Below are 24,287 nucleotides of genomic sequence, written 5' to 3' on the forward strand. Positions count from 1 at the left end.
TTGGGTTTTTCTGCCCAATGGGTCCCACTGAGAAGACACTGATGTAATTGGAGGAAACATGGCTGGGACTCACACCTGTGATGTCACCTTCCCTTTATAACGTTGGAGGACAAGGGCTTATAAGACCATGGTTCTCAAGCTTTGTGGGCATAAGAATGATTTCTAGGATTTGTTTAAAATGTTCCACATTTTACTCACATTTCACATTCACTCTTGTGCTTCACATTATAACTTGGTGAATCTGAATGTCTGAGAGTGTGTCCCAGAAGTCCTCATTTTAAACAAGTTTCCTAGGAGATTCTTATTCCTGAGTTTTGTGGGCCACATTCTGCGAAACAATAATGTAGTGGCTCATTCTGCTGCAGCAAGTGGAGATGGATTTTTCCTCTTGTGGAGACTGGGTGAAATCTGGCCCGATTCCATTCATTCATGATGGCCTAGATGTGGTTGTAAGGAGCCTGGAGGAGATGTAGTCATTGGACTACGTCATAACTGATAAAGATGAGATGAGATGAGTAGATGTTGATGTTGGATAATTTCTGGACTTGTCAGGCCAACTGGGGCTGAGGCCAAGGAATTACCGGTGAGGTTGGAGCTATTCCTGGTTGATTGGATGGCCATCCACACAGGCATGGGCAGCCAGTCAGGGGCATGGATAGAAGTTGTAACAGGAAGAAGGACTCAGACTGAAGCTTCAGCCAAGGTCATCAACACATAGGGATCATTTCCAGCTACTCATAATGTGCTGACAGGAGTGTGCTGCTGACAGTGGCCTCGTATCTGGGGTGACTCTGGCTCGCTTTATCTGTCTCACACCTGGGAGTCTCTTTTTAGCTATAAAAAAAAATCCTCAGAACAGATTCCCTGCTCTGAGTTACCAGCTACATCCTCATCTCTCCAAGAAACTTGGGCTTCTATGCCAGAACTGCTAAACAATACTTGGGTGGGATGGGTTGGGATGTGAGAGGGGAGGCTACCAGTGAGTGGAAGCTAATTCTTAAGAATCTTCAGAATCTTTCTCATCCATTGCTCCTGGAAAGCTAGAGTCAGAGCCCTGACAATTTCAGAAAAAGAGGTAACAAAGAAAGAAACAGATACTTTTACGATGACACAAGATTTCTAGCTTGTGATAATGTGACAGCATCATACCAAAGAGGGAGACTGTGCCCAGAGAAAACTATCAGAATTTGGTGACCAAGTCACTGCCTCCTCATTTTATATTGTTCAGGGAAGTAAAGAGAGGCTAGATCAAAATACACAAGGGGGATCTGTAAATCTCTCGGCTGAAAGAATTCTTCCCTGAATACTTTTACAATTTTAAGATTCATTTGAGCTTACAAGTTTCCTTTTCAAAATGCTAGGACCCCAAGTATGTATTCTTGCTTGAAGAAGGTAACTTTCACCAGGCTGCACTCCTCCTAAAACCTCTGGGAGAGCAAGTGCACTGAGAGATAGCAAATTCTGGTTGAGCTGCAGAAATATGAAATTGTGAATTATGATGCACTTTGAGGGAGGGGAGTGGAGACTTTGTACATTCAGAAGGTTGCCTAGTTTTCCACTCTGTACCTGGGTGAGAAGTGGGGAAGAAACAAAAGGGCCATCTCTTTTTCAGCTCCCTGTTTCTCGATGGGGCTTCTGCTCTCTCCCACTGCCTTTTACCTGGGCCTCCTCCCACTAACCCTTGAAGATCCTGTTGAACCATCACCTCCTTTCCAGACTTGCCCAAGGAGAGTTAGTGGCTCTGTCCTTTGAGCTCTCACAGTTGTTTATATACATATTTCACTCTGATCTGTTTATTGCTACATTTCTCCCACACACCATGAATTCCTTGAAAGCAGGGATCATATTCATTTAGCATCTAACATAGTACACAATAGGATTCAGTAACTATTGACATGATGAATGAATTTATGAAAAAATACATTGGCAAAACAAATTATCAGTGTTAATAAAATAGATTTCTTTCATAAGAAAGGCATTTCTAAATAGCTTGGGAAGCATACACATTGCTATACTATTTTTGTGTTATTTAATTGAAGTGGGTTCCTTTCATACTTTTCTAAATTAAACCAATGTTCAGTTAGTTACTAAAAACAAGAAGTATTTTTTCATTTATCCTATCCTTTTCTCAAATTAGACCCAGTTGACAAAGTTTACCAAAACTGTGCAAGCAGACTCTTTTATTGAGGTTTCTGGCTTAAGCAGAGACCAGCAAGAATGAAACATTTGAAAAATCCCCAGAAGGAAAACTTTAGAAGAAATAGTTTACTAATTATAGGAGATTATATGGACCCCCCCAAAAATCACAAGGTGGCCAGGCAAATGTGGGAAATTTTGATGTACTATTTTACACATACAAAACTAGCAAGAATTTTAAAAATATAACATCTAACTTTTAAAATATAATATTTTAATAAAACTTGGGTAAAAGTTTCAGTGTATTCAGCACACTTTCTTGCCACTAGTATAGCAGATTGGCCTAACCCTTTCAGAAAGTGATACAGCGTGTATGAGAAGCCAGAAAAATGTTCCATCGTCCAACTCCTGGAAATTTATCCCAAAGCAACACATGAAGAGAAGAAAACAACTTAGACAACTTGAAAATGTTCATTGTTCTTGTAATAAGGGTACCCCCTCTCTGCTAGTCCAGTTCCTTCCCACCACCCTTTCAGGTATGGGCTAGTCCCCTCTGGACTTACAGTGTCTTAGGGGCCTTGCAGGGAGGTAGCCTCACAGGCATTTGTAATGCCTTGGGTCTCAGGTAAGGCTGATGAGTCAGAGCTGTGGATGCAGTGACACAAGACTTCCCCTCAGAGGTAGGCTGGGTGTTTGCCTTGGCTCCTCAAAGTGGCTCCTCTTTTGTCTGCCATCCCCTGGGCACTTCCAGAATGGGTTATTCAGAGGCTCGCTCTGGTCCTTTGCCCCTTTTCTACCTCTCTAGTTTCCACCTGTACCATCTGTAGACTCCTCGACCTTGAGTCCACGGTTCTCCTTGTTATATTTCCAAAAACATTCCGAGGCTTTCAGGACCAGAGTAATTGCTGATTAAACCAGAGTCCAAAGCCTTAACAACCAAGCCAATACAAATTGAACCAAGCAAGCCAAACAAAAAACTTTTCCTTCCCAATCATAAAAGGTGCCCTAGTAGGTATGTGTTTAGAAACAAAATGTAAGATCTTTCAGCAAAAAAAGAAAAAGGAATTTTAGTTGAGTTTCTATTTAAGAAAACAAAAAACTAAAAACAAAGATTGGAAGGATAAATACTGCCAAAATCTTTAGAAATGGAGACAACCTCCAATAGGAGGTTGATGAGTAAATCAAGTATTCAGATATTTTTGTTCACATACATAAAATATTATTTACCCTCTTGCATATTTCTAGGTTAACATTTAAACTTTTTTCATCATAAGTGTAAGCAGTTGCAAAGGATGCAATTTCCTGCTTACTGTAAACATGACACTTTAAAGTAGAATAGTCACTCTTTTAAATGAATCCAATGAAATCTAAATACCATAGCAATTATGCCTATTATCAGCCATTTACAAAATATATGAACAAACTCTTCTTTACCTTCAGTATATTTTATGTAATTTATTTTTCTTTTCGCACTTATAACTCCATTCCACATGCCCATCCCTCAGGAGTACATCCTAATTTAATGTCTTTTTATGTTTGAATGTATTTGAATAATCATCCTATTATATTTCCCTGCAATTAAAATTTAAATACACTTAATTTAAAAATTTCCTATGACTGAAAGACTATGTGCTAAAACATTTTCTTCTAGATTAAGATATTATATTTATTAGTAATGACCAGGTATTCAAAACAATATAAAATATATTACAAATGTTTATAATTACCAAACATATGTAATTTTTTTCAATTAGTACATGCATTTGTTGTTGTTTTTTAAGCTCTTTATTGGAATAGAATTGCTTTACACTTATACCAGTTTTGAGGTACACCAAAGTGAATCAGCTGTATTTATACATATATCCCCATATTCCCTCCCTCCTGTGACTCCCTCCCACCCTACCTGTCCTGGCCCTCTAAGGCATCACCCATCATGGAGTTGATTTCCCTTTGTTATACAGCAACTTCCACTAGCTATCTATTTTACAGTTGGTAGTGTATCTATGTCTATGCTACTCTCTCACTTTGTCCCAGATTCCCCTTCGCCTCCCTCCCCTCCAACCTCGTGTCCTCAAGTCCATTCTCTGCATCCGCATCTTTATTCTTGCCCTGTCACTGGGTTCATCAATACCATTTTTTTAGATTCCATACATGTAAGTTAGCATACGGTATTTGTTTTTCTCTTTCTGGCTGGCTTCGCTCTGTATGACAGTCTCTAGGTCTATCCACCTCATTATGTATAGCTCCATTTCATTCCTTTTTATGGCTGAGTAATATTCCATTGTATATATGTGCTACATCTTCTTTATCCATTCATCTGTTGATGGGCATTTAGGTTGCTTCCATGTCCTGGCAATTGTAAATAGTGCTGCAATGAACATTATGGTACATGTTTCTTTTCAGATTATGGTTTTCTTTGGGTATACGCCCAGTAGTGGGATTACTGGATCATATGGTAGTTCTATTTTTAGTTTTCTAAGGAACCTCCAAACTGTTTTCCATAGTGGCTGTACCAGCTTACATTCCCACCAACAGTGCGGGAGGGTTCCCTTTTCTCCATACCCTCTCCAACATTTATTGTTTCTAGATGTTTTGATGATGGCCGTTCTGACCTGTGTGAGGTGATACCTCATTGTGGCTTTGACTTGCATTTCTCTAATGATTAGTGATGTTGAGCATCTTTTCATGTGTTTGTTGGCCATCTGTATGTCTTCTTTGGAGAAATGTCTATTTAGGTCTTCCGCCCATTTGTGGATTGGATTATTTTCTTTTTTGGTATTCAGCTGCATGAGCTGCTTGTATATTTTGGAGATTAATCCTTTGTCTATTGCGTCATTGACCAGTATTTTCTCCCATTCTGAGAGTTGTCTTCTTGTCTTGTTTATGGTTTCTTTCGCTGTGCCAAAGCTTTGAAGTTTCATTAGGTCCCATTTGTTTATTCTTGATTTTATTTCCCTGATTCTAGGAGGTGGGTCAAAAAGGATCTTGCTTTGATGGATGTCATAGAGTGTTCTGCCTATGTTTTCCTCTAGGAGTTTTATAGTGTCTGGCCTTCCATGTAGGTCTTGAATCCATTTTGAGTTTCTTTTTGTGTATGGTGTTAGGAAGTGTTCTAATTTCATTCTTTTACGTGTAGCTGTCCAGTTTTCCCAGCACCACTTATTGAAGAGGCTGTCTTTTTTCCATTGTATATTCTTGCCTCCTTTGTCAAAGATAAGGTGCCCATATGTGCTTGGGGTTTACCTCTGGGTTCTCTATTCTGTTCCATTGATCTTTCTTTCTATGCATTTGTTGTTAAATGCATTTGTTGTTAAATACTGAATCTAACAGGAAGGAGACAGAGTTTAGCATCAATGTTTTTCTCAATTATTCACTTTTACAAATTCTAAGAAAATGTTTTTATATTAATAAGTATATGCAGCTGTAAGAAGTGTTGTCATATCAATTCACTCTATTCTTTGAACACCTTTCGATTTACAAACTCACTTAGTGATCTTGAGGTCATACTTTGTTGAAAGCAATTATGTGGAAATCACCTAGCTTGCAAAATAATTTGTTACCCAGTCATTAGAAGTACACTCTTTCTCTTTACAGTCCAATATTTCAAATTGATAAAGAACTGACAAAGGTTGCCTGAGGTTTTTCACCCTTGAACAATGCATCACTTTAAGATTCTCAGTGAGTGAAACTTATGTCCTTTCTTTTTGCAATTTGGGAAATATATGGCTATTGTAAAAGAGTTGGGAAATGAAATAGGGAGACACCTTACTGCATTCCTTTATCAGCAGCTCAGTTTTAGGAAATGATATAGATGCAAATTGAAGATTCAGAAACTGGTGGCCTTAAAACTAAGTGTGCACCTACCTCTTGAAAATCCCCTGGGGGATGCACATGTTAGTTTAAAGACCACTGATCAGGCTTCCTAGGTGGTGCAGTGGTTGAGAATCCACCTGCCAATGAGGGGGACATGGGTTTGATCCCTGCTCCAGGAAGATCCCACATGCCTCGGAGCAACTAAGCCCGTGTGCCAAAAAAAAAAAAAACAAAAAAAAAATAAAGTTTATGTCACAAAAATAAAAAAAAAAAGTAAAAAAAAAAAATTTTAAAGACCACTGATGTAAATTTTTACATCATCTTATTGAATTTGATAAGAGAGATAGGTCAGCTCAGGCTAGGCCTTGGTTGGGAAACAGTACTCTGGTGTTTACACCTTGGGAGTATACAACTGTGACCTGTAACACTAGGGATAAAACAGACAATTCCTCTTGGTTGTTTGATTTTTATAGACAATGCTCTCATCCTTTCTAGTCTGCCTTTCCATATTTTCTTCTCAGTGGTAGTAACCTTAAATTCAATTTTGGGGTACTGATGTTGAGCTTACATACTGACTGCTTGAGGCAAATATAATGCCCCACTTAAAAATGATTATTAAGACCATAAAAACATGAGAAATCTTTAGAGTATAGTAAGGTTAAAAAAACAAATATGTAGTTGTATGAAAGTTATGTCAATGATACAAAACTACATAAACTCTGGACTACACTATAAGTAAATATGCAAAAATGAAGTGTTTTCTTTTTAAATAAAATGTCTAATGTTGCATTACTTTTTAAATAATAATGCTGATTACATTTATGATGCTGGGGGTCAGATAATGTGTCTAAGGTAATTCTCTTTCTCTCAGTGGTACCAGGAAACTGCGTATGACTTTAAGTTCCCCAAAATAAAGTGTTCAGGAGATTGAAAACTACGTTTTTCAAAACTATTTTCTCATCATGATTCACTGTGGGTGTTATTCTCCAAACATGTTGAAACTCTTCCTCAACTCAGTTTAAAACATCCCATGTGTTAACGTCATTAATTCTACGCCTTTATTTCCTGCTTTTCATTCATATTAACTTTTTTAACTTCCTCTTATTTCCCGGTTTTATTGTTCAGAGTAAGGAACTTGACCGGGTTGACTTTACTGCTCTTAGTTGTTATCATTCCTTGTAGCTTTATAGTTTTTAGAGTTGATATTTAAAAATAAGTCATGTTTGGCAGCCTGCAAAACAAATCTTTTCCTCAAGTTTGTTGTGTTTTTCTTGTTTTGCTTTTTTGAGACCTCACAAGGAGCTCGGTATTTTCCAGGGCCCACCAAAGGAAAGAGCCTTAGAAGAGGCTGGTTTGAGAAAGCTTTCGTCTGTGAGAAAGGAACATGTCTACCACCCCCCTGAGGGTTATAGCCGTGGGACCCAAAGGCAGCCGAAACGAGCGCCCAGAGAGGTGGCGCGCAGAAGCGCACGCGAGATCTCGGGAGCCTCTCAGTCAACCTCAGGCGGCCGCCGCCTGCATGGCTCCGCCCCCTCCCGCGCTGACCCGCCCCGGCCGACCGCCCCGCCCCGCCCCGCCCCGCCCCTAGGCGGTTGCTCGCGGTAGCCGCCGCCTTCCCCCGACCCAATGGCGAGGCTGCGGCGTCAGTGATGTGAAGCAGTGCCCTGGATCGTCCGGCCCCGGCCCGCAGCCCATTACACTATCCGCCGCGGCAGCCGCTGCAACCGCTGCAGCCCGCGCAGACTGGGAGGGCGGGAGGCAACCCGGCGTGGCGGGGCGGGGCGAGCGGCGCGGCCGGACTCATTCCAGTGGGGCGCGGGGCATGGAGGAGCCGTGCGGCTGCAGGCGGAGCAGGACGGCCGTGACGGCGGCGCGGACGACGGTTTCACTTTGAAGGGGGCAGCCCGAGCGGCCGGCGGCGGCGGGCAGGTAGCGGCGGCGGCGGCGGCCTGGCCGAGCCTGGCCGCGGCCTGAGGCACCCGCGGGGAGGCCTGGGCGGGAAGGGGAAGGAGGGCGCCCCCAGGAGCGGCAGGCGGGCAGCGGGCTGGAGGCCACAGGCTGGTCGGCCCGCAGGAGTGGGTCGTGGTCCATCGAGGAGCTTGGGGAGGGGGCTGCCTGCATCTGGAAAAGGTAGAGGTGAAGGCTGTGTAGGGGCGACTGTGGTTTGGAGAACCTACGGACCCCTTTGCGGAGTGGGGGCGGGTATCAAAATGGGGCGAGCGAAGTTAGCTAAAAGGCAGCCGGATTTCCTGAGAGCCTCGAGTAGTTTTAAAGGAAAGAGAACCTTTCGGGTGAGGGTTTTGGCGTTAGCTGGCCGCGGTTTGTTGGGTCCGACCTTTTTTCTTCCTTCTCGAAAGGCATCCTGGCCACAACGAGGCCTTCCAGCCTCGCGCCCTTGGCCCGCTCTCCTCTGCAGATGTGAGAAAGGGAAGCATTTCTGTAGCCGCGTCTCCTGCCTCTTTCGGTTCTACTCTCTCTGGGCGTGTGCAAAGCAAGACTAGAACAAAGCTTAGCCGGTTAGGAGGGGAGAAAACGGGTTGCCTGTAGTGTTTAAGTTTACCGTACTTAGAGGAGACTGCCTCCCACCAAAACGTTTGGGTCTCTTTTTGCATTCTTCTTTCCCACCTTTTTTGGGGGGCGGAGTAGTCCCTAAAGTACCCTCCCTCCCCAAGAGTAGAAATTAAGAAAACCTAGTGTTTTCGTCGCCCATACCTATGGAAAATTCAAAACTGCTACTTTTTTTTTTCTTTCTCTAGTCTGGTTCTCTGGTTGTCAAATGTTGGACGGCAATAGACAGAACATTTTCTCCGTGGTTTTATATCCGTTCTGGGCTGCAGTGATTAACATTGAACTTTGGTTCCTGTGTAACTCTTGCCTGTGTCGATAGAGTTAAGCTGGAGCTTTGCTTTGAAGGATAAATAAAGCACAGCCTCTCAACTGGACATAAATGGATCTAAAGACAGCAGTATTTAACGCAGCTCGAGATGGCAAACTCCGGCTTCTCACCAAATTGTTGGCAAGCAAATCCAAAGAGGAGGTTTCCTCCTTGATCTCTGAAAAAACAAATGGGGCCACCCCACTCTTGATGGCCGCCAGGTATGGGCACCTTGACATGGTGGAATTCCTCCTGGAGCAGTGCAGTGCCTCCATAGAAGTCGGGGGCTCGGTCAATTTTGATGGCGAAACCATTGAGGGGGCTCCCCCTTTGTGGGCCGCTTCTGCAGCAGGACATCTGAAGGTGGTTCAGTCTTTGTTAAATCATGGAGCGTCTGTCAACAACACGACTTTAACCAATTCAACCCCTCTTCGAGCCGCCTGTTTTGATGGCCATTTGGAAATAGTCAAGTATCTGGTAGAACACAAAGCTGATTTGGAAGTGTCAAACCGACATGGGCATACATGCTTGATGATCTCATGTTACAAAGGACACAAAGAGATTGCTCAGTATTTACTTGAAAAGGGGGCCGATGTTAATAGAAAAAGTGTTAAAGGTGAGTTCATCTTCATTTTAACTTTTTAAGTGTTTACCACTTATTTTCAGGAAGTTTGGTACATAATTATGAGCCGTGGTGTTGAGTAAGACAGCGTTGACCTATTTTGATTAGGTATCCCTTCCAGTACAACCTTGTTGATTGTTTCTTTAGTATTTGATAGTAATGGAACAAGTGTGGGAAAAAAAACCTCTATCACTGTGGTAAGCAGCATTTTCTCTTTTTATTTGGAGTAACTTCCAATTCTTGGCAAGTGGGTTCCCCAGAGTTGAGAGCATGTTATTGTTAGTTGATCTGAGCCATTAGACTTGTGTTTACTTAAGAATATACTTCGGCGTAATATATTTTTCTTAGTTTTATTTTTTTAGAACACCCTTGGAGTAGAAACTACTGTATTTAGTGAGTCGTTGTCTTAGATAGGCATTTCATTTGTTATTCTGTTAGGGAAGCCTAGGCTATACTGACCTGGAAGGATTAATATCAATGAAAAGGAGAAAATCTGTTGCTTTATTCCCTACTTATTGTGTGGTCAATAGAAAATCCTTTCATTAAATATAGTAAGAGAGAAAACAGATTTTTTAAACTCCTCCAATGCCGAGAGCAAAACAAGGACTAGGTTAAGCAGATGTGGGTTTGTTGACTAGCAACAATGTAAACATCTTTGTCCAGAAGAAGAGCTCAGGTTTATGGTTGTGTATACTTTTCAGATGATAGTTTAGGATTTTTTTAACCCTTAAAAACAAGTGTTTTGATAGTATAATAGTGATACTTAACATTAATGTTATTTTCCTTAAACATATTTATTTATACAACAGTAAAGTAATTCACTGCCTAATATTAAAGAACTATAAAATTTAAAGGAGCATACATACATGGTAAAAAAAAAAAAATCACACAATACAAATTGGTTTACAGTGTTTAGTGTGAAAAATAAATCTTAGCATCCTTCATTTCTAGACCTCCAACCCCAGCTACCATTGTTTACACTGGTTTGTGTGTCCTCAAGATAGTCTGTGCAAATACAAGTATACTTGTCTGCATATCTCTCCCTCTTTTCTTCTCTGTTAATTAATACATACTGTTCTTTCTTTTTTTAACTTTAATTTGTCTTGGATGTCATTCAGCTCCAGTACACATAGCCACCTTATTCTGTTTCATGGATACACAGTATTTCATTGTATGAGTGTGCATAATTTATCTGGTCCCTGTTGATGGACAGTTAGGTCACATCCAAAATAAACAATGCTGCTGTGAATATTCTTCAACAAATCTGTCTTTGCACACTTGTGTGAAAATAGCTGTATTATAATTACTTGTAAATGGAATTGCTGAATCAAAGTGAATGTGCATTTATCACTGTGATAGGGACTGATTGCCTCTCAGAGTGGCTAAACCATACAATTAGGGGGCACTACATAGTTACTGGACATATTTACTGAAGTTAGTATAATCTTTTTTAAAAAGATTTTCATAAAAATGATACAGCCTCATTGTGGTTTTTTGTAAATTTTTTTCCTGAGGAAATATAAAAAGATAATCCTCTAAAAGGTACAGAATTTTGTATTTAGATGTGTGTATGCAATTTTATTTTACATGCTCTTCTGTACCTGTCTTTTCGCTTAATAAATGTTATCCTTAATGTCATTAATTATAGCTCTTTGATTTCAATAGCTGCATACTCTTCTACTAATGAAGTTTTATATTGCTTCCGGCTTCTCACTACGAAATGTTTCTGTAAACGTTCTTTCTTATAAATGTTTTATTGTTCCTGATTATTTTTGAGGTAGGTGTTGGGTAAAAGGGCAGCATGACTTTTTTTTTTTTAAACAGTCACAATGCTTTTAAAGAATGCTTGTTTTAAAAGAACAAATTACTGTTTAATTGACTATGTTAGTGTTGGGAATGTTTTGAAATCATGCCTAGAAGAGAAAGGGTTAAAAGATATGGCTGTATGTCTAGGCTTGTTGAATTTTTCGTTGTTTTGGGCTTTTTATTTATCAGCCTGATTGATGTACAGATTGCTAATAAACTCATATTTAAACCTAATTGGGGCATGTTTTAAACTCATGTCATTGGAGAGATGAGTACTGATACTATTTCCCTTCTGTCTTTCAAAGTTCTTTATACTTCTAGAGATAGAACATATGGGAGAACTGTACTGTAAATAGCTCATATTTTAGTGAGCATTTCCCTTAGTAAACTGTGAACAATATTTAACTTGATTACCTTTGCTATTTCAGACCAGTGTTCCTTTTAACACCATCATCATATAGTTTTGTACTTGAGGATGTATAGACTCCCTCTTTTGGCTAATTCTAGGGTTATTTTTTTTAACCCCAGTGTGTTAATATCTAGTATTTATGCTTTTTAAGAGGTACACGTAACATGAGAGAAAACAATTTTATACCAGAAATTGTCTTCATATAGCCTCAATTTTATATACATACCTGTATATACATAATACATATATATGTATATGTATACATAATATATCAGTTTATGTGCAAGTACCTTAACTTTTGCATGGTGCCTTTTAAATTTGACAGTGAGTCTTAATGAATGTTGAGGGCAGATTAAAGTACGTATGTACCTCCCCCACTCCAATCCTGAAGCTTCCATTCTTTGATAATTACTCCTTCATCGACTTCAGTTTTTTGTTTTTGTTCTTTTTTTAATGGGTTTGCAGGTAATAAAAAAAAAACAGGAACTAATTGAAACTGAGGCAGGAACCCTGGAGAAGGATCTGGTAGAGCATCGAAAAAGGATTTTTTTTCCCCCACATTTTTATCCCCATCCAAAAAATGGAAAAGACTGGTAAGGTTAGGGATAAAATGGAATAATTTCTTAGGAAATTTTTTATGTCAGCTGTTGGAAATTGTTCTAAAGAAAGAAAATGTCAGTAGATTATGTTTGGTCTGCTTAAATATAAAATGCATATGACTTCTACCTTCTATTACTTTTTAACAGGCAGTTGGTATTTGAATATATCATTTATCCTCTTTCCATTACTTTTTAACAGGCTGTTGGCATTTTGAACATGTTTTAACCTAAGGTGGAATTCATTCACTGAGAGAGCCTTTACTGAGTCCATTGAGTGTGCCAGGCTGTTAGACTTAGGAGTGCAAAGATGAGTAAGACAGGATATCCAGTCCTTGATTCCCTGCTCTTCAGGAGCTCATGGTTTGATCAGAGAGACAGGTTCATAAGCAGATACTTAAACCACAATATGGTAAGTGTAATAGTAGTGCTTTCTTGTCTTAAATTTTTGGAATTACTTTATCCCCAACTAACTCATTAGGTAAGGGGACAGTGAGTTCCTTTTCTTCCCATGCCATTCAAAAGGGGGAGAAAAACAGGTATTTAGAAATGTGTCTCCAGTTTAACACAACAATTGATTTTTTAGCTATGAAAGTTGGTTGCTATTTAAATATAGACCTCAAATCAGAAGTGAATTAGACAAGCCCACCTTAGAGCCATCACACTGATCTCAGCACTTCATGGTTATAGTCACCTTTGACTTCCTTTGGTTCTTTTTCATTTAAATTTTTTTAATTGTTTGCTTTTGTTTTGACTCAGAATAAGACTTTGCAGATCTATGGAAAAGTTACTTAAACCCTCAATTCTGCTTTTACACCTAAATTCGACTGGGAATTGAGCAGCTGAAAGTGATTGATTGAGTACTACAGACCTATAGAACAACTCTTTGAGTTGGGACTGGGGAGACTGGCCCCAGAGGGCAGGCTGTCCTCATGCACGGGTCAATCATTTTAGATACTCAAGGTAATTAAGTAAATTGGTAATAAGATACTTCCTTTGCATTTTCTGCAGGCAAGATACTGTGTTGGACATTGTGGAAGCTATGAAAAGATACAGCACATCACATTTGTTCACTGATAAAGGAATGGTATAAATTCATTACATCAGATTTTGGAAGAGAGTACTGACTGAAAAGGCCTCATGGAGTTCAGCTGGCTTTGAAAGGATTGTTGTAGTTGAGATCTGCAGAAGGGGTTTGGTAGTTTTTAAGGCTTAGGAAATGGCATAAGGAAAGCCATATTGAGAAATAGGCTTAGAGGATACAGAAATTGGAAAGTAGGCATACTTGGACTAAAGGGCACTCAGGGCTAGATTATAAAGGACACTGACTTCCAGGTAAAGGAGTCTGATTTTATTCTTTATGCAGTGGTAAGCCAGTGAATGTTTTCAGCAGAGGAATGACTGAGATTTTTTGTTTGGAGAAAGCCATCTTAGTACATTCTAATTCTATTACATTGTGAGCTCTTTGAGGCTAGAGACCTGGTATTTGTATCCATGTGTTAGAGTAGTCTGGCCCACAGTGGGCATTTGGTAAATGAGTTTGTTGAATGAATGTGTTGCATTCAAGAGAGGAAAGATTATAAGCTCTTTGATGGCAAGGACTGTGTTTTCTAGTCCTTTTCATACAGAAATACATACATGAAGACATTAAGACAGTAATTGTGAAAAGTGAGTGGTACAGGTAGGACTCGTAGGAGTTTAGAAAAGGGAGAAATCCATGTAGGCTCATAAGTGTAGTTAGCTTTAAAAGGGTTTGAGAGAGAGCTAGTTCAGGCAGTTTACTTGCCTTTTTATTATGGGAAATTTTCTAACTTATATATAAGTGGAGAAAGTAGAGAGAAGAATACTTTGAACCACTATGTATTTATCACCTTGCTTCAACATTTATCCGCATTTGCCAATATACGTTAAAAAATATATTTCTCCCTCCTCTTCTTTTGTTCTCTGCAGTAGTTCGAAGCAAAGCCCAGGCATTCTCTCTCTCCCATAATATAGGCAGTTTAGGGTATAGATGTATTTCAGTCAAGAAAATGTTAAAAGAAAGAAATCCTTTTTTTCTCTTACCCACTGTAAATCCAAAGGAATTTAATATGAGAAAATCTCTACTGTAAATTAAGAATGGTTGTTATTAAGAGAGTGGACAAAGATAATGACAGTTGTCATGTAGATAGGCTATTTGAATACTTTAGGACTGAGTGTTGGAAACTGCAGCATTCTTTTTCTTCTTTGAGAACTCCAGCTCAGCTCTTGGTTACCTCAGAATATACCTACTAGCAGAGAAGAGTAAAAGAGAGGGATTTGAAATTTCTTTTTACTCTGTAACATTCTATATTTATTTGATTTAATAATAATGGTTAACTAGTTGAATTCATTAACATTTTAATCCCAGACAAGTTGCTCCTACATGTTGTTTCTTGTTCATCCTTTTCCCTCCTGTATCTCCTGGCACACTTTCTCTGTGTCTTCAGGGAGACTTGGCATGCTAGTTGGGGAAGCTAAGCTGTAGATGATGTGTCAGTTGAGTGCAGTAGGGAAATATCCATTGTGTTCCTCTATCCCTGAAGATTGGATTGTAAACTGTGCATCCTCACAAAATTGAACTGAAGATGGTGGAAATGAGTAGATCCTGAACACTACTGGTATTTCAGTCATCCCCAGCAACACAAACTTAAGGCAGAGGTTAAGTTTTACTTATTGATCTTTGGGTTCATGTGGTTTCTTCACTGAGTTCATCCTTATGAGATTTTAATCACATTTGTTTAAAAGAAAAATCAGGAAGCCCCTGGCATTCTAGAAATTTATGCTACTGAGGCATCGGGAATGTATGTAATGGAAGATAGAGGTGGAAGAGTTGGGGAAAGGCCCAGGTAAAGAAGTCACATGGATGTAAATTTGACTAAAATATCTCTCTTCCTCTTTTTTCCCTCCCTTTGGGTAGAGCTGCAGTTGAGTAGAATCTGAACTTGAATATAAGTCTGAATTGTAATGTTGATGTTTTCATCAACCTGTGTTGTATAATTTTCATATACTATTGTTAGTTGAATTTAGTCCTGATCCCTTAGCTCAGAGCTTAGCTTTGAAAATTCTACTTGCTCTCAAGACCCATTTCAAAGGCAAGTCCTCATCTGCCTTGAGTCACATGAATGCATCTTGAGCATTTTTTAGCGTTTAACTTTGTAGTGAGCTCAAGGACCTTCATTGTTAAATTTCTTTATGTTCCTAGGTCACTGCCTTACATAAAGAATTAATGAAGGAAAGGCACCTGGTAATTTTGATACAATTAGTTTTTTATTCTATTTTTGATTCTTTTTTTTCAAACTCTGTCCTTGAGTATCTCTGATGTTGGAATATACATGGAGAAGGGAAATACCCTGAACAGAGGAACCTTCTAGTGCTCCTCTGATGTCCGAAAGTGTTCCTCTCCATCCCTTCCCTCCTGCTCCCTTAACACATACCAATTAGCTATTCCAAGAGTAAAATGCTTGGAATCAGCATTGTTATGCAGTTGAACCATACACCCCTCCCTATCTTTATAGGTGGACCTCTCTTAAAGGCTCAGCTTAGCCCCAGCTGCAATGTAGAAGAATGGATGCCAAGCACAACAGGCTAAAGAGGAGAGATGAGAACTGTTTTTGTGCATTTCCAGACAAATCTGTTATGATAAAGACCTTTTTATTGCTGGTTCTATCAGGCAAAACTTATACTTTACCAAAAACACAAATACTTTAATTTCAAAACAGCTTTGAGATGTAATTCACATACCACTCACCCATTTAAAAACTACCCATCATTGCTTTTTAGTATGGTCACAGATTTGTGCAACCATCACCCCCTCCCCCCCCCAAAAAAAACCATACCCGTTAATAATCACTCCCATTCTCCCTTCCTTTCACCCCCAAATGCACTAGTCTTAGGCAGCCACTAATCATTCTGTCTTCCCCCCCCCCCCAACCCTCCCTGCTTTCCCCACTTGGTGTCCATGTGTTTGTTCTCTACACCTGTGTCTCTATTTCTGCCTTGCATTTCCTCTTTCATAGTTAGCATTTGCCTTATGTATTGAGGTGCTCCTATATTGGGTTCATATATATTTATAATTGTTATCTCCTCTTCTTGGATGGATCCCTTGATCTTTATGTAGTGTCCTTTCTTGTCTTTTGTAACATTTTTTATTTTAAAGTCTATGTTATCTGATATGACTATTGCTACTCCAGCTTTCTTTTGATTTCCATTTGCATGGAATATCTTTTTCCATCCCCTCACTTTCAGTCTGCATGTGTCCCTAGGTCTGAAGTGGGTCTCTTGGAGACAGCATATATATGGGTCTTGTTTTTGTATCCATTGAGCCAGTCTGTGTCTTCTGGTTGGTGCATTTAGTCCATTTACATTCAAGGTAATTATCAATATGTATGTTCCTATTACCATTTTCTTAATTGTTTTGTTTATGTTTTTGTAGGTCCTTTTCTTCTCTTCTGTTTCTTGCTTAGAGAAGTTCCTTTAGCATTTGTTGTAGGGCTGGTTTGGTGGTGCTGAATTCTCTTAGCTGTCGCTTGTCTGTAAAGCTTTTGATTTCTCCATCAAATCTGAATGAGATCCTTGCTGGGTAGAGTATTCTTGGTTGTAGGTTCTTCCCTTTCATCACTTGAAATATATCATGCCACTCCCTTCTGGCTTGCAGAGTTTCTACTTGAGAAATCAGCTGTTAACCTGATGGGAGTTCCCTTGTATGTTATTTGTTGTTTTTCCCTTGTTGCTTTTAATAACATTTCTCTGTCTTTAATTTTTGTCAACTTGACTAATATATGTCTTGGCGTGTTTCTCCTTGGATTTATCCTGCCTGGACTCTCTGCGCTTCCTGGACTTGGGTAGCTATTTCCTTTCCCATGTTAGGGAAGTTTTCAACTATAATCTCTTCCAATATTTTCTCAGGTCCTTTCTCTCTCTCGTCTCCTTCTGGGACCCCTATAATGCGGATGTTAGTGCGTTTAACATTGTCCCAGAGGTCTCTTAGGCTGTCTTCAGTTCTTTTCATTCTTTTTTCTTTATTCTTTTCTGCATCAGTGATGATCACCATTCTGTCTTCCAGGTCACTTATTCGTCCTTCTGCCTCAGTTAATCTGCTGTTGGTTCCTTCTAGTGTATTTTTCATTTCAGTTATTGTGTTGCATATCTCTATTTGTTTGCCCTTTAATTCTTCTAGGTCTTTGGTAAACTTTTTGGTTTTTGCATCCAGTCTTTTTTCAAAGTCCTGGATCATCTTCACTATCATTATTCTGAATTCTTTTTCTGGAAGGGTTCCTATCTCCTCTTCATTTAGTTGTTTTTCTGGGGCTTTATCCTGTCCCTTCATCTGGTACAAAGTCCTCTGCTTTTTCATTTTCTCTCTCTTTCTGTGGCTGTGGTTTTCAGTTCCACAAGATGAAATACTGCTGATGCTGCTTGATACTGCTATCTGCCCTCTTGTGGAGGAAGCTATCTTGGAGCCTCCTGTGTGTTTCCTGATGGGAGGGACTGATAATCATTCTGTCTTTATAAATTTGCCTGCTTCTGGACAGTTCATATAAGTGGAATACATATGTGGTCTTTTGCATCTTCTTTCACTAGCATAGTGTTTTCAAGACTGAACCATTTTGTAACATCAGTGTTTTATTACTTTTCATTGCTGAATAATCCATTGTATACATATACCACAATTATCCTTTCATCACTTAATGGACATTTGGGTTGTTTCTACTTTTTAGCTATTAGGAATAATGCTGCTATGAATATTTGTGCACAGGTTCTTCTGTGGATGCGTATTTTCATTTCCTCGGGCATATATGTAGGAGTAGAATTGCCGGGTCATATGGCAACTCTGTTTAATCTGTTGAGGAACTGCCAAATTATCTTCCAAAGTGGCTGCATCATTTTACACTCCTATCAACATTGAAGGAGGGTTCTGGTTACTCCATACCTTCGCAAACATTTATTACCCTTCTTTTTTAAGATAGCCTTCTTAGTGTGTGTGAAGTGGCATCTCGTTGTGGTTTTGATTTCTGTTTCTCCAGTGGCTAATGATGTTGAGCATCTTCTCATGTGCTTATTGGTCATTTGTATATCTTCTTTAGAGAAGTGTCTTCATATCCTTTGCATGTTTTAAAACTGCATTATTTATCTTTTTATTACTGAGCTGTAAGAGTAATATATGTATTCCGAATACAAGTCCTTTACCAGATACATGATTTGCAAGTATTTTCTCCTATTCTTTGGATTGTTTTTTTTCACTCTTTGATGGTATTGTCTAGAGCAATTTGGATTTTATTTACAAATTAATTCTTAAAAGATTTGTGGATCCCATAGATTTGACTTAAACAAGAAAATTGTTAAGAATTCAGTGCCAGAAATTTTATTTTTTCTCTAGGTGAACTTTCTCTTAATCAGACATTGAGAATTGTATAGTACAGTACATAGTACAGTACTGTTGACCCTTGAACAACATGGGTTTGAGCTGCAGGGGTCCACTTATACATGAGGTATTTTCATTAGTAAGTACAGTAGTACCACACTGACTGAGGATGAGGAACCATGGATACTAAGGGCTGACTGTAAGTTGTATATACTTGATTTTTCCACTGCACAGAATGTTGGTGTCCCTAACCTCCACGTTATTCAAGGGTCAACTGTACTTATCTTTTTTCTTTATCTAAAGCTAGGTTCATTAAATTTCAATGCTGAATATCCTTAGTTTGACCTTAAGATATTTGGTAGTATTTATTTTTGAACTTTGTGTTCTGTTTTTCATTGTGTTTCTCATTTTCAGGATACAAAAATAAAACGAGGTAGAGATATAAAATCTTTTGAAAGTACGATCATTGTATTATGGAAGCATCTTTAAGGGGCACAAAATCCAGGGAAAATGCCTGAGTTGAATCTTCACTAGTATTTGGCATATATTATTATGCACCAAAAGTTGAAATCAATGAAGTTACCTAGCAAAAGTTAAATATGATTTTATTGGTCTTTGGCATATAATTTAGCATAGATTAGTCACAAGGCCATAGTTAACTTGATTTTTTAATTCAGCTTGTTATATTTTTTTCACAAGAACTTGCATTTGTAGTATATCTAACTCTTGAATGAAATAATGGAGCAAAATATACAGTAAATATAATGACAGTTGTTATATATCATTTTATGAAGTACTTATATATAGAAAATCAGACTAATTACCAGAAACTGGAACATAAATAGACATGTCATGAAAAAAAATTAAGTTTGTGAATAGACATCGGAAAATGTTCTATATACCTAGGTATGGAAGTGATATAAATAAAATTAATTTCAGTGCTAGAAAAAATACTGTAAAAGTGGAACTTTTGAAAGATTTTATAATTCCTTTGGAAGTGAATTAAAGATGTCTCTGAAGCTGTCACACATTTGTGATTCTGTTTTAAGGCAGGGATTAATTTTTTTGTCATTTGTTTATTGACGTACACTTCATGTACAATAAAATCCTTCCTTTTTAGTATTTAGTACTCTAAGTTTTGACAAACATAAGCTGTAATTTAACCACCACTATAATAAAGATGGAATGAAAAGTTCCTGTATGCCACTTTGCAGTTAACCATTCTCTCAGCACCCACCCTCTGGCAATCACTGGTCTGTTATCTGTCCTTATAGTTTTTTAGGCATTAACTTAAGAGTGAAAATTCTGAAGCAGTGTAGATGTCCATCAACAGGGAAGTGTTTATGTCAGTTATGACATGCCTCCTTACCTGAACTTCAACTATAAAGCCGGTAAGAATGATTAGGTAGTTTCTGTGTAAATAGTTCATGTAGACTATATACATGGAACATGACAAAATGACTAACACGTAGGTGAAAAGGAGGAAACAGTTGTATATTTTCTGATTACAACTTTATCAAAATATACTAGGTAAGAAGACTTGGAGACATGACAGTTGCTTTAAAATTATGCTTTTGTTTTGTATAGGGTTTTTTTTTTTTGACTTCTGTTTTCTAAACTTTTATGTAATGGTATAGGTTATAATTTGGAAATTTTTTAGGGCTTCCAGGGCATGAAAGTGTGGTGGTTATATACTTAACTTGTTAGAATAATTAAGACTATCCCCTCCTGCTAAGATTTTCCTTTTTAAAGTTATTTTGTCCTTATTTGAATCATTTTTGTGATATCAAGTATTAAAAATTTAAGAATCTACCTAAGCTTTAATATTGTGCTAACTGCTATCTGGAATATAAAGGAAATATAATATAGGCTCTCTGTATTTTAGGAATAGACAGTTTAGGTAAGAAAACATATTTGTGAAGCAGTAACATATTATGTAAGGTATTACATAAGATTATAATAGTAGATATAATATGAGTATTTACCAGGAGAGTGAAACATTTATTCACCAGGCATTCTCAATATCATAAATTAACATAGTATAACCAAGAAGGTCTCTTTGAGCAGCTGAAATTTCTGATGAAACTTGGAGGACAAGAAGTTAAAAGAGTAAAGAAGAAAGTGTATTACATGAAAATTAAGAGAAGAGGCATGGAGGTAGAAGTAAGCAGGCCTATTGCTGGGGCTGGGAGAGGTAAAACTTAGGATAGAGTGATGGGAAGCCTAAGCAGTTTCTCTGCCTTGTATAAGGCAGGTATTGATAATGTCTTTTTGGGTTAGAGAAGGTGTTGGCAAACTGTGGCCCAGAGGTCAAATCCTTCCCATACCCCGTTTTCGTACTGCCTGAAAACTTAAGATACGGTTTTTGTGTTTTTTAATGGTTGGGGAAAAAGTCAAACGAAGAATAACATATCATGACGTGAAAATTACACCAAAGCCATGTTTTGATGTCCATAAGTAAAGTTTTGTTGGAAAACAGCCATATCCATTAATTTAACCAATTGCCTATGGATATTTTTTGTTATATGGTAGAGTTGAGTGATTACAACAGAGACCTTATGGCCTGCAAAACCTAGAATACTGTCTAGCACTCCACAGAAAAAGTTTGCTGGCTCCTGGGCTAGATTCACAGAGCAGCATTCACAGTGTAGATGACAAGAAATGAGGCTAGAGAGCTAGGCTAGGGAAATATTTCTCTTTTTAAAAATCTATATCTCATAGTATATCTTCTTATGTGTATTCCAACTACCAAGATTAAGCTTTACTTCACATAACATGCCTTCTACAACTATAGATTTCTGCCTTATTACTTTCTCATCCTCACAGATAGTGCTTTGAGAATCAATGCTGTAGAATTTTGAAATCTTAAAGATTTTCAGCTATTTCTTTAGAGGAAGCATGAAAGCTTTTGAGTTGGAAAGTAATATGATTGGTGGAAATTTTATTATGAGGTTTGGTTTATATTAGAAATAACTTACTGGGGAGTAGTATGACTAGCATTTAAAATATGACCTTAGAAATGAGCAGTACACTGAAATGGCAATTGGGAGACATGGGTTTTTATTTTACTACTAATTTCTCTGGTTTCTATTTGTAGAACAAGTTTATCTTCTCTACTTTGCATAGTTATAAGATTACAAAAGGGCAATAGTTAATAAAATTTAGGGAAACAATGCTGCGCTGTCATATTGGTACCTTTTATCTTCATTTCTGCTTTTTATTATTTGCTTCTAGTTTCTCTAGGTTTAATTTACTGGTTTCCCCCTGTAACTTTTTGAGATGGAAAGTTAGCTGTTTTTGAAAAAAACCTTTCTTTTCTAATGTATGTTTAAACATAGTTTTAGCTATGTCCCACAAGATTATTTTACTTAATCTTTTTATTGTCATCCACCTAAAAATGTTTTCTACTTCCATTGGGATTCCTTCTTTGATCCATGGGCTGTTTAGAAGTATATTTTAAAATTTCAGATATGTGGCGATTTTTCTGTGTTTGGTTTTTGTTTTGTTTCTTTGCTTGTTTTTAACCTAACTTGCATTGTGGACTTAGAACATACTCAGTGATTTCAGTCCCTTGACACTTAAGTGAGTCTCATTTTATGGCCCAGAATGTAGTATTTGTATATGCTCCGTGTGTCCTTAGAGAAAAATGAAATTCTGTGGTGTTCATTTAATTTTCTGTATCCTTACTGGTTTTGGTGTTCTGTACTGAGAAAGGTGTGTTCAAATGTACTATGAGTGGATTTACCTGATTTTCCTTGTAGTTCTGTTGATTTTTGCTTTGTTTATTTTCTGTTTTTAGGTGAAAACAAAATTTAAAATTATATCTTTATGTTGTTTTGAATTTTATATCATTGTAAAATGTTTGTCTGTAATCGTGCATTGTGTTTTAAAGTCTACTTAATCTGATATTTTAATATCAGGCAGCTTTCTTATAGTTAGTTTTTGCATAAGATATATATATTTTTTTCTTCCTTTCACTTCAACCTTTTTCCTCTCTTTACATTTAAGGTATTTCTCTTGTAAGCAGCATGTAGTTGAGTTTTATGTGTTTGTGTTTTGAGTCTGACAGTTTTTGTTTTTTAATGGAACATTTAGTTTGCTTGTATTTAATGTAACTACTTATATATTTGGGTTTTAAATAATCTCCTAGCTACTTACTGATTTTTATTTGTCCTTCCTGTTTTGTGTTCTTTGTTTCAGTCTTTGTTTGGATTTGCATTTTTTCAGTTTTTCTGTATATTAGAGGATATGTAGTAATTATATGTATGCATACCCTCTATTATTTTACTGGTTACTCTAGATAGTACTACTTTGACTTATCAAAGGCTAACATAAATTTCTTATTTTACCTCTTTCCAAGCAATGGATAAATCTTAGAATATTTTAACTCCAATGATCCTCCTTACTTTTATGCTATTGCTGTCAAACATTTTTCTTCTATATGTTTCAAATCCTATTACAAAATATTATTATATTTAAAGTCAATAGTTATTTAGATATCTCACACATTTACCCTTTCTGTCATTGTTTATGCTTACCTTTCCAAGCTTCCATGTGGCTCATCTTTGTTTTCTTTTTCACCTGAAATGGTCCTTTACTTCACTAATTCTAAGTTGGCATTTATTTTCCTTAAGTGCTTTAAGGCTTCTCTTGTTTCTGATTAGAACTTCGCTGTTGGTCTAATTGTTGTTCTTTTGCAGGTCATTTCCATCTATTTGATTTTAAGGTTTTTCTCTTTGTCCTTAGTTTTCAGCAGTTTTGCTATAGTGTGCTTTGATGTGACTTTCTTATCTATCCTTCTTATTGTTTGCAAAAATTTATTAAATTTATGCTTTAATCTTTCATCAGCTTCAGAAAATTCTCAAACTTTCTCTCTTTAAATATTGCTTTGGATCCATTTTCTTAGTCTAGAATTCTGGTATCTAACCCTTCTGACATCGTTTCCTCTGTCTCTTATATAGTCTCTCCTGCTTTTCCATCCTTTCACTTTTATGCTTCTTTCTGTATATTTTCATCTGACCTATTTTCTAGTTCACTCATTCTCTATTCAGCTGTGTGTAGTCTGCTTTTAAAGTCACTCATTGAGTTTTTCAATTCTAGAATAGTTCTTTTTTGTAGTTTCCAGTTTTCTGTCTAATTCCCCCCCCCCACAATTTTTTTAATCTCTCTGAATACTCAGCATAATTATTACTTTAAAGTCTGTGTCTGATAACTGTATTATCTAGACCTACTGTTAGGCTTTTCTCTTAGCTCTTATTTCTCTTGGTTTTTGTGTTGTGGCTCCTTGTTTTCTCTTCTGTCCATTATTTTTTAAAAAATTATTTACTTATTTATTTATTTATTGGCTTTGTTGGGTCTTTGTTGCTGCATGCGGGCCAGCGGGGGCTACTCTTCATTGCAGTGAGCGGGCTTCTCATTGCTGTGGTTTCTCTTATTGCTGAGCATGGGCTCTAGGCATGCAGGCTTCAGTAGTTGTAGCATGTGGGCTCAATAGTTGTGCCTCTCGGGCTCTAGAGTGCAGGCTCAGTAGTTGTGGTGCATGGGCTTAGTTGTTCCACGGCATGTGGGATCTTCCCACATCAGGGATTGAACCCATGTCCCCTGCATCGGCAGGCAGATTCTTAACCGCTGTGCCACAAGGTAAGCCC

The 24,287-nt window shown here is 37.8% G+C and overlaps 1 protein-coding gene across 3 annotated transcripts in view; it reads left to right on the top strand.

Annotated features, from left to right (window-relative positions):
* FEM1C (fem-1 homolog C) overlaps window positions 1–24,287 on the top strand; it is a 53,558-nt gene that overhangs the window by 18,949 nt on the left and 10,322 nt on the right. For 2 of the 3 annotated variants that reach the window (XM_057737147.1, XM_057737156.1), the window contains exon 2: window positions 8,706–9,440. In XM_057737147.1, coding sequence (XP_057593130.1) covers window positions 8,897–9,440 — 544 coding nt within the window. In that variant the 5' untranslated portion in view covers window positions 8,706–8,896. Of the gene's footprint in view, window positions 1–7,738; window positions 7,879–8,705; window positions 9,441–24,287 lie in introns of those variants that run through there. The other variant, XM_057737137.1, reaches the window with a different exon arrangement.

Source organism: Hippopotamus amphibius, chromosome 1, assembly GCF_030028045.1.
Source record: "Hippopotamus amphibius kiboko isolate mHipAmp2 chromosome 1, mHipAmp2.hap2, whole genome shotgun sequence".
Taxonomy (NCBI): Eukaryota; Metazoa; Chordata; class Mammalia; order Artiodactyla; family Hippopotamidae; genus Hippopotamus; species Hippopotamus amphibius.